The sequence below is a fragment of the Cupressus sempervirens genome, chromosome 6 (assembly GCF_028749045.1).
Source record: "Cupressus sempervirens isolate cs-2001-9-10 chromosome 6, ASM2874904v1, whole genome shotgun sequence".
NCBI lineage: Eukaryota > Viridiplantae > Streptophyta > Pinopsida > Cupressales > Cupressaceae > Cupressus > Cupressus sempervirens.
The window spans coordinates 405,046,042-405,057,425 of record NC_143123.1 but is presented as its reverse complement, the minus strand read 5'-3'; the positions used below and the strand labels follow the sequence as shown (position 1 = coordinate 405,057,425).

The 11,384-nt window shown below is 35.1% G+C and overlaps 1 protein-coding gene across 2 annotated transcripts in view; it reads left to right on the top strand.

Annotated features, from left to right (window-relative positions):
- Positions 1-1,066: 1,066 nt before the first annotated feature.
- LOC149552775 (CDPK-related kinase 3-like) overlaps positions 1,067-11,384 on the top strand; it is a 30,321-nt gene continuing 20,003 nt past the window's right edge. Inside the window, exons 1-4 of one of the 2 annotated variants that reach the window (XM_089788317.1) lie at positions 1,067-2,150; positions 3,150-3,280; positions 4,236-4,277; positions 4,452-4,560. In XM_089788317.1, coding sequence (XP_089644443.1) covers positions 1,668-2,150; positions 3,150-3,280; positions 4,236-4,277; positions 4,452-4,560 — 765 coding nt within the window. In that variant the 5' untranslated portion in view covers positions 1,067-1,667. The remainder of the gene's footprint in view (positions 2,151-3,149; positions 3,281-4,235; positions 4,278-4,451; positions 4,561-11,384) is intronic. The other variant, XM_089788318.1, reaches the window with a different exon arrangement.

Genomic DNA, 11,384 nt, shown 5'->3' with positions numbered 1-11,384 from the left:
AAAGCATTAATATGTTCAAAAATACTGCCTTACTTCTTTCTGGACCAACATATATGCCTAAACATCTCATCAACAAATACTCTTGGACACAATTGTAAGAGAAACACCTTGAACACCTCTGAACCACATACTATTTGACATCAATGATAATGAACAACCAAACACACATTCCCAACAAATATATCAAGGATGTGAGAATTGCAAATGGAGAGAGATTGACAAAGAAGAGAAAGGAAAAAGAAGATGCTGAAATGAGCCTACAATCCATAGAACAAATGTAATTGGTTAAAAAAATAGAAAATGAAAGAATATAGGGATGTAGCAGTGGGTGATAAGTTGACACAAATAAATGAAACATAAAAAGTCTAAATGAATTCTACAACTTCACAAAATGGAAAAAGAGAAAAAAGCAAGATATCGAGAGAATGTAGGTATGCAAAAGAGGGTTAGAGGTTGGGAAAAGAGGAGATTGAAGTTAGTTTAGATGTGTGCAAAATCCTACAAATAAACTAATGAAGAAATAAAAATACAAGTGAGCTAATAGACTTAAGCTAACTTCTTAAAAAACTAGTATATATTGATTCTCAATACTTGGATAACCAGACTTAAGCTAACTTCTTAAAAAACTAGTATATATTGATTCTCAATACTTGGATAACCTCTATACATATAACTCACCTATTTCCAATGATATGTTACAATTTTTTATTATTATTTTGATTTTGATTTGATATGACACTTCTCCCACTTTAAACCTATTGCAAAATATACCCTAATTTGTTCATCCAAGATTTTATTTTCGTACTCTTCAAGTGGGAGCCAGATTTACATACGTTTGCAATGACACTAGGGCATGGAGGGCTAGTTAGGTAAGATGCTTCCCAACCCAAACCAAGTATTTTGACAAGAACTTGGCTTTAATCATGGATGCCAAAGCAATGGCTCGCTCCTACCACATTTCCTTGGGAAGAAAGCAAAGACACAGTGAAGAGTCATTGTCAAAAAAAACAAAATGCTCTCTAGGGAGTGGCCCCCATTAAAGGCAATGAAAATGATGACAGCACTATTTAGTTGAAGAACAATTTTCCACAGCACGAGAAAAAGTTGATTCCTCACCAACCAGGGGCCACCACGTTGGGCAAAAGAAGAAAAATATATTCCCAAAGTACAAAACCTCCAAAACGGCCTCCAAATTTGTCGCGATCTCTACCAAAACCCCATAAATTCTACTCTCAGTCCGCCAATTAATGGACGAGAGGACGGCGAGTATTGGGTATGATTGTGATTATGAGTAGGAGTATGAGTAAGAGTATTTGCTCTCCATTTCTGCTATTTTCTACTGTTCAATTCCATCATGCTCACAAATTTATAATGCTCACCTCATATTGCGCTATTTATAATTCTCACAAAACGCGAAGGAAAGATTCGAAATCCTTCCGTCTAGGACAAAGTGTTCTTGTATCCGCATTCTCTGGAATTTGAACACCTCAGGAGATTTCGAACCCTAGGGGAGAAAACCCTAAAAAGTTCTCAGAGCCCTTCAATGGCTTCCCGTGTTTGCCATTTCAGCAATAGATGAACAGGGGCGTTTTGTTGAATTGCAGATTTTGGGGATAAATGTTGTAGTATGGTTGAATTGTGATGTGGGATAGGGGCGTTGATCATCAATGGGGCAATGCTATGCTAAAAATTTTATAGTACAGGGGGAGGAATCTGCTGTTTCCACATCGTTGCAGGATCGAGCCTCGGCCACGCCATTGCATTACGTAAATAATACTTATTCTTATGCTTGCACTCCTCAACCGAGCCCGCTTCCAGCTGGGGTTTCTCCTTCTCCTGGAAGGGCTACTCCGCGAAGATTTTTTCGCCGGCCTTTTCCACCTCCTTCTCCTGCTAAGCACATTCAAGCTTTTCTTTTGAAAAGGCATGGAGCTCCCAAGGTTAAAGAGGTTCCCTTGCCTGAGGGGGATGTCTTGGAGGAGGATAAACCACTTGATAAGAGCTTTGGTTACGCAAGGAATTTCAGTGCTAAGTATGAGCTCGGCCAGGAGGTTGGGCGCGGCCATTTCGGACATACCTGTCAAGCAAAAGTCAAGAAGGGAGAGCTCAAAGGGCAGTCTGTGGCTGTCAAGATCATTTCAAAGGACAAGGTAGTTTTCTTTTTGGCTTTTGTCCTTTTTTTTCGGGTATAGGTTTCAGGGATCTTCTCAATTGCGTGCACGTAAAATATGGATATAATTGACACGGACGTGCATTTTCCCTAATCTATCTGGCAAGTAAACTAATTTATGCCCGTGTGTCTGACACACGATCTTGACGAATGAGACATGATCAGGAAGAGTGAGATTGTTTATACAGTCCAGAGATCGTACTACCGTAAAATTATTTAAGAAATAAAAAAAATGCACCCAGTAGCTCTTCCAACTATTCACTTACATGATCAGATTATGCTGCAGTCACCCACTTTCTTGTCTTTTGTTGTCAGGGATTTTGCCTACAGTCCGTTTATCTAATTTTTCGTTTTCTTAACATGAAGAATTGTTGAAATGGATATTGCACTTAATTAACTTTGGTTCTACACTTTCTTGTAGGCGCAATAATGCTAGATCATATTACTATTATGTAACGCTTTGTGGAATCAGTAGCTTTTTAAAACGATTTCAATTGCATTGATCACATAGATTCATTTATGACATATTATAATATCTGCCAGTATTTTTGTCGTTATTGTTTTGTACCATTTAATATCAGATTAGAAAAGTTTTCCAAATCATCTCTTTTGAAATTGTTGATTTTTTAAACAATTCTTGATTACATAAATTGCGTGGATGCACTTATGCTATCATCTACTGATTTTTTATTATTTGTTATGGACCGTTCGATGCAATATTTCCAATTAATTTGACTAATTAATGCTAGCGAGATCCACTTTGTTGTTGTTAATGCTAGCCGGATCCACTTCAATGAATTTTTTGTTATTGTTAATAAGAGCTTAGTTTGTATTTTCAAATAAATTTTTAGTTAGCATAATATGGTTCTTGTTCTGGCTTTTCTGCAACATCAGATGCATTGAATTGAAGAGCTACCCTAATCTGCATTAGCATTGAATCATTTTCTAATTATGTGCGATTTGGGTGTTTAATTGGTAGATTACTACAGCTATAGGGGTTGAAGATGTTCGCCGAGAGGTTAAAATCTTGAAGGGGCTCTCGGGGCATCACAATTTGATCAGATATCACGATGCATGCGAGGACAACAATAATGTCTATATTGTCACAGAGTAATTGACATTTACCCTAATTAATTCTTAATTTTATATTTAGATTCTATGTCTAAAAGTCTGCAGACTTTTACTTGTCAGAAGCTTATAAATATTGTTGTGTGCAATTCAATTTTGAAGTCTAAAATGTACAATTAAGAGTATTTCATGTTCACTGCTGTTTAGTATGCTTTTGGGAATTTTCCACAAGTCTTACCCCACTATAATATAGGTGAGCCTTGTAAGCTATCCTGTTTTAATTTTATGGTGTAAAACCAGGAAATGAATGTCATGTACAGTTTCATAAATCAAGTGTCTACATTTCATTGCATTATTTAAATATAATTATTTCAATCGTCATTTCCCATGCTTCCATTGTTTTCAATACCAATTAGAATCACATGTAAAATACGATTGATATATAGCAAGCATAATAGAGGGCTCAAGTTCACTGTACTAAGTACTTGTGATATTGAGAATTTCTATGTATCATCTATTAATAATCCAGATAATTTTTTGATTTATATCTATAATAAGACTCCATGTTCTTGTTGCCATTTGATTATTACATTAGTCATTTCTACTATTCCTGTATCATTGTTTCTGTGTTGTATATGCATAGTTTGCTCTGAGATTGTTTTTTAATAAATAACAAATTTCACAGTGTATATTTGTTCATTATTATTACAAAGCAGAGTCTGAATACAAGAAAAGATTCATATTGTTGCATCTTTGCATGTATGAATGTATCATATGTAGGTTGGTGTGCACACACATATACATGTATAACTATATATGTCTAAGTATATCTTTCCAAATGTTGAATATCTTATTTTGTATTAAACTAAGAGTTATGTGAAATCTATTATATAAGATTTTTATTCATAAGAATATAATGCCAGTAACATAGATGTATCCAGTTATAGAGGGCTTGGTTGTTTTATACAGCTAAATTTGGATATATCCAATTTTGTAGGCTATGTGAAGGCGGGGAACTATTGGACAGGATTTTGTCCAGGTTAGAGCATTTATTTTCTTGTCATTGTATCTCATTTCGGAATTTTGATTAAGGGATGATTTGGGTAATAGGCCCATTAAATGTAGGTTAAAAGCTAACCTGGCAATTGGAATTAATTTTCCTTAATAGATTTTGAAGTTTTGATATTGAAATATTGTTGGAATTTTGATGCAGGGGTGGGAGATATTCAGAGGAAGATGCAAAGGTTATTGTTGTGCAGATTCTGAGTGTAGTTGCCTTTTGTCATCTTCAAGGTGTTGTGCACCGTGATTTGAAGCCAGAGGTAATTTAATAGGTTGATTTATCAAATCCATTTTAATCTCTGTATCGGAACTTGATTGCTCACAAGGTTCAGTTGTACTATTTTGAATGTGAAACTTAAAGGAACCATACGAGATTCAACATCATTGTGAAAGATGAATTGTGATATACAAATTTTTAGTATCACATCGGAATCAACATGTACCATATCTATGATCTGCTTATCTAACTTTTCTTGTTTTCATTTTTATATAGACGTTACAGCAATTTTGTCTCTGAGATTTTTTTTAATAGAATTATATCAGAGAGTTAGTTGAAAGCAGTGTATGGTCAATTTGTGTTTCTCATATTTAGATATATGGGTTTCTTTCTTCCCTACATATATTTGTTGGTTTCGACACCTTGAGTTTTGTGAATTTTCCAATGTTCATTCCTGTGGTCTCTTGTTTTGTTCTATATCATATTAAAAAATCTCTAATCAAAATATCAATGAAAAACAGCGAAAGTAGAAGAAGAGAGTCACACTATCTAAATATTAAGTTATCAGGTTCGGTGGTTTTATGGTTGAACCCAGGTCTGTTTCGAACCAGGTTTGTGTACCTTGTTGGTTAGGTTTGGGGTTTGCGATGACCATCTTGACTCTGCAATATGATTATTTGCAAATTTTATTTACAGTCTCCTGTACCTGCCATGATACATGGTTAAAGAGTAGAGAAAAATCATTGGTTTGTGATGATTGCCCTTTTTGTGTATGCCTGTGAATTGAAAAGGCCCACGCCAACAACATCATAGTAGAGAGATGAAAAATGATGCCAGTGTTTGCTTCTCCCACATTGGCAATGGATGTATCACCCCTTCTAGGTTTATTAATGTATGGTTAGGAACATTAATTAAATTAATTTAATGTATGGTTTGATTTATCAATGGATGTAGTGCTTGTTTGAAAGATTTATCAGTTGTTCCAAGTATATTGATGTAGTATATGTGTAATGCACTTACCAATAGGCCACTAAACAAAACCCTAAATTTAATACACTGCTAAAGTATATTGTTGAAATAAGGAAATAATAGTGCCAATGTATTCATTCAATGAAAATCAAATGTTTTTACAAATGATATGGCAATTTTCAGCACCGAAACATTATGACATGGCACGTTACAGACAAACCCTATCTGGCTGTATACAATTGAGAACTTGTTAGAACTACAAACTGAAATGAAGAACTTGGATTGATCAGATACTGGAGACTGACTACTGAAGATGATATGGTGAAAGTGCAACTCCTCTTGAAACTCCAAACCAGCAATTAAGCACAAGTGAAAGGACTGAAATATCCTTCCCACATCTGCAATAATTCAAGTGATCTTTCACACCCTCAAAATTGTGTACCAATTGAGAGTGTTCATTCTCAATGGCCAATTGTGACTACTTGCAGAAACCCTAGGCTCCACAACGCACATAAGCAAAAATCAATAATAAATCTCGATGATAGGCAATGGGCCCTCAATGCCTATTTATTCTTTTTTCCTCGATAGGTCGGCCTCCTTTTTTAATTATTTCTCTGCTCCTTCCAACAACCTCTAGAACATTATTTTATTTAATGACTTTATAAGATATATCTCTTAATTAAATATAAAGTTACCTTGTAATATATATTTTTTTATCGATAACTTTATAAATAATTAACTCCTCCAAAACGGGGACATTACAATATGTTAATAAACCTAAAGCTTGCTAATTTCTATCTATAATATGCATAAAGTTTGTTTTGATTGAGGCAAAAACAGGTTTTGAAGGGGGACCCGAAACCCTTTACATCAAAAACTTACATGATAGGACAAGAGGAGCACATAATACAGGACAATATCACGAGGGATTGGCTATAGAAATAGATATGCTTATAGCCCAGAGAACCAAATTATCTGCTTTTTAGAACTTGGCCCCCTGAGGCGATCATGATCATATAGGGAGGGGAGAGGGGGAGGATAAAGAACTTGCAGTGATGAAAGGTGATATTAAACCTAGATCCCACCATTGGTGAATAGAACCTGCATAAAGTTCATTAATATTTTTTTATTTTGGTATTTAATATCATTTCATTTTTAATAAATTCAATTTAGTAAGTGTAAAATATATTAATTCTATTCTAAATATTATACTAAATTATACCTTTGACTATATATTATAAGAATATAATTTAATTTCAAACCTATTTGAGGACTACTATATATATATATTTAAATATATATAAATTTTTTACATGCTTTTGTACTACCAAACCCAAACCGCATTTCAAAATTATGCCGTATTGGCGAACCGATTCTTTGAACCCTAACAGGCAACTTAGTCTAAAAATAAAAAATTAGAAATGCTATGATGCATCTAATGTCTAAAGACTAAGTTGCCGGTAGTAGTGTGGATATGAGAGCCCGATATTTGGGTATGTGCAATTTTTTGGGGGTTTGGGTACGTGTGTATATATGGTATGTTAAAAAATATTAAAGAAATATACAGAATTGTAAAACTAAATCATTCGATGGTATGATACTTTGTCATTGATTATTGCCAAATGCCAAAGATAAATATTAAATATCAATTGATAGTTTAAAAATATTACAAATAAGCCATATCATATATATCTAGTTTTACAATTCAAATGAAAATCATTACAATTTCAAATTGACAATAAAAAATGATAATTATCTTCGATCTTCAATATAGTTCATCATTCATCAAAAGGATTATAAATGTCTTTTACTTGATCATCTATTATATTTTCAGCTGCTGAAAGTTCAAGATCATTTGCATTTTCATCTTTTTTCCTGTGTTTTCTAAGTCACAAATAGTGACTGGTCGCACATTTGGTGTGCATCCATGGTTTGGGATGCACATCCAGATTGAAGTGCATCCAGAGCATGCAGTCAGATCTGATGTGGACCAGCAGGGTGCACATCTGGTAACTTTGTCCAAGCAGGACCAAATGAGGGACAAGCTTAGGGGTAGCTAAAAGCAGTCTCTTTTGTGAAGATGCCATGTACAAATAGAACTCGAAGATGTCCGCATTCTAAATTGGATACAAATCCATCAAAATTTGATCATGATGGTATAATATCTCTCGTAGCTTAACGTCCTTAAAATTCCCAATATCTTGACCCATTATATACACAAACACAACATTACATTATTAAGTCACAATATCCATGTCTTCTTGCAATCTAATGGCATTAATGTATTGGGTCCACAGTTGATTCCCTTGATAGTCACAGTTTGTCTGAAAGTTTGAGTAGTCAACAGGTCACTCTAATCTGATTGGGTTAGATAGAGAGTAATTTGGCCCTTCCCTCTACTATTTTAACAATTTCCTTGCCTGCCAAGCCATCCTGTCTACTTTGTTCTATTTGTTTCTCTTAATACTTTTTAAATTTTAAACTGTTGATTTATTTTTCTGCTGATACTGTAGACATAGTTTCTTTGGAATCTCAAATTTATGCTATATTATGTCTTTTTGAGCTCTTGACCACCAATGTTTTTTTGATTGCGTGAAATCTGGCCACAGTGTTTTTTGTCTTAAATTTTTTTATTGAAGGTGCTTTAAGACTATGCTTGGTGATTGTTTGTATATATATGAGCTAATGGCCAAGCCATAGCTTTCTATTTACTCATACGATCTTATATTGTCTAATTTCCATCCCTGCAATGTGATTAACTTTAGCCAGATTTTTTATTTCAAATTTAACTGCAAGCTGAGACGTTATCTCTGAAATCATTCCTTTGTCTTTATTAATAAATAAGATATCATCAACATATAGCGCAGTAAACTGGAAATGGTCACCGTCAAATTTATAATAAACACAATAATCTGGCTTGGAACACTCAAATCTCAAACTTAGCACATATATATGAAATTTTAGTTCCACATCCTACAACACTTTGCAAGACTATACAACTATTTCTTTGATTTACAGACCGAATTACTTTCACCTTTCACTACAAAGCGCTCTAGATGTGTCATATAAATATCCTCCTTTAGATGACCATTAAAGAAAGCAGTTAATTTTTCACATCCATTTGCTCACTATCTAGATCAAAGCAACAGCAATAGAAAATAAAAGAACTAATGGATGACATTTTGTCAACATGATACATCTTTTACTATCATAAACACCTTCAACTTTAGAGCAACCTTTTGTCTTTTAAAAGGTAAAGTATCACAATCACATTTTACCATTGCTAACTACTCTTTAAAAAAATAAAAAGATATAAAAAATAAGCAATCAAATACCCCAGTTTCTGTAGTTTATAACTTTACACCTACACACATACACATTTTCACATTAATAAGCGAAAGCTTTTACTCATGGCCCTTGCTAAAAGTTCCCACATGGGCTTGGAGAAGCTTGGAAACATGGCTTAACTTGACAACATATCAAACAGAGTTCAAAGACTGGACACTTTCAAAAGACTCCTTTCACATCTCAAAACATCCTGTAGACAGGATGTAATATAACCAGACCTGTAAAATCATGTAATATCATAAATACAATGGCTGTGTGATCGGGTGGGTACATAGGCTACCTGTGGTTTGACTTTCACGGTATTTGGTACCTCCCATACTAATCATGTTTCTTAGAGAAACTTGTCCACTTTTCTTCCATAGGTGCTTCATCATTGTCTTGGATCATATTCCCATTTGTGTTGATTTCCATCTAGGCAGCTGATATCCTTGCATAAGGGAAGTTTTTTGCCCAATCATGATGAATTTGTATAATATCATAGATAAATACTAAATGAGTGACAAGGTGGTTACATAGGCTTACCAATGGGTTGACTTTCATGCTATTTGCCATTCGTTACTGTAAGAATTTGGTATAGCTCTGATACCATGCAAGAATTTGCCCAAGGCAATAATTCAATGCCAAGATCAAGAAGCTCAATAGATAGCACAAGAGAGGCAAATGAGAATCAAATGAGAATGGATATCAGATGATTGGATAATTGGATATGAGATGAATACACGCTAGAAATGCCTGTATATAAAGGCAACTAGAATGACTAGGAGTCACACAAGAGAAAAGGATTACAACTCAGCACATCTCCACCAAAGGTGGATCATCCTCCATTGAGCACAGGGGTGATGAGAGGATAAGTTTACATAGGTGTATCTCATAAAGAGATGTTGTAGACACCATGTGCTCTAATAAGTTGCTAACTCCTGTGTTGTCAACAAGACAACTCATATGTCTATGCATATTCCTAAGTGTCTACATGACAACTAATATAAAAATGCATTATCCTAAGTAAACTTAAGTGAAGTGTAATAATAATTAATTATTTACAATAACACCCCCCCTTAAGTGCAACTTAGGGGAATGCACTTAGGCTCACAAAGCTAAATACAAGATGCAATGTGGGTCTTGGCTACTAGGCCATGTGAGGTGCCCATGTACAAATATAGTGCTCTACATACAATGCGATGTGATGCAATCTCTCTGAAAATGGAGAAAGAGGGAAAACCTCATAGGAAAAACCTTCTCCAAAAAGAGAGATGAAGTAGTACAAGATGTATGCAAGGATGGAGTAATCAAGACCCCCCATATATCATGCATGTACAAGCAATATATCCCCCATAAGAAAAAATACATGATGGTATCCCCCCATATTGAATAATCTCCTGCAAGGATGTCAAGAAGAAAAGAAAAGTATCCAATGCCTACAAATGACATTTCTCCCTTTAGGAAGAAGATACACCAAGTATAGGTGCAAGTATACTTTCCATTGTGGATAGGAAGATGGATGAGGAATCCATATATAGTATGCTATGGATGTTGCCTTTGAAGTTTGCTCATATGTTGACAAGTCCTTGATGAATGTATATGCCACAAGCCAATCTAGTGGATGCCCAAAAGGTGGTGGCAAACAAGGTAACATGTCCATGTATGAAAGTGAATCAAACTCCAAAGACAAGGATTCATCCTTATAGGAAGATATGGGAAGAGAAGCAATATAGCCTCCCCTCAATGATGAATGCACACCCATGAAAAAAGCTCTTTGATGACTGAAGAAGCTGCACCATGAAAATTGAATGATGTTCCTCCTTGTAGGAAGAAGTGGTGCCATAGGTTTAGTAGAGAATGCTCCCCAACTAGTAGGAAGAATCCTCAAAAGATATGATGTCTAAGGAAACTGGAATACAATCTCCAAAGACTGATATGTCTCCTTTGAAGTAAAAGAGTCCTCCAATTGTTGAAAAGAAGTGTCTACAGTCATGTCAGTCTCAAAAGAAAGATCAAGTGGTTGAGGGTCAGAGTGTTTCCTCGCAACAAGTGAAGAAGAATACTCCTCAACAAAGAGAAGATGGATGCCATCAATAATGTCTCCCAAATCTTCAATGTAAGACTCCACAAACAACACTGCAATGTCTAGAAGGAAGTCATCCCATGAAGCTGAAATAGGAAGACACGGTTTTTCCTGCTGCACTGAATCAGGAGCATTTGTGGCTAGAACGGGATTAGTAGAAGCAACAGGAGCATCAGGAGGTATGATCTCAACTAGAGTTGTAGGTACCACAACTGGAGTGATTGGCGGTAGAATGTCCTCTGGTAATGGAGGGACTCGTGGATCTCCGTATGCTTCCCAAAGACGCATCCAAACGTCATGAGGACTACTTGCCTTTCTAAGAGGAGCAAAAGATTCCTTACTCATACTGTTATACATAATGTGAAGAAGAAGAGAAAGATGTCCCCAATTAGTATTAGGTGGAAATATCTTTGAATATAGATTAAGGAAACACTTCTTTATGTTCTCTTAAATGATCAATCATCAAAGCACTCCATTTCTAATAGTTC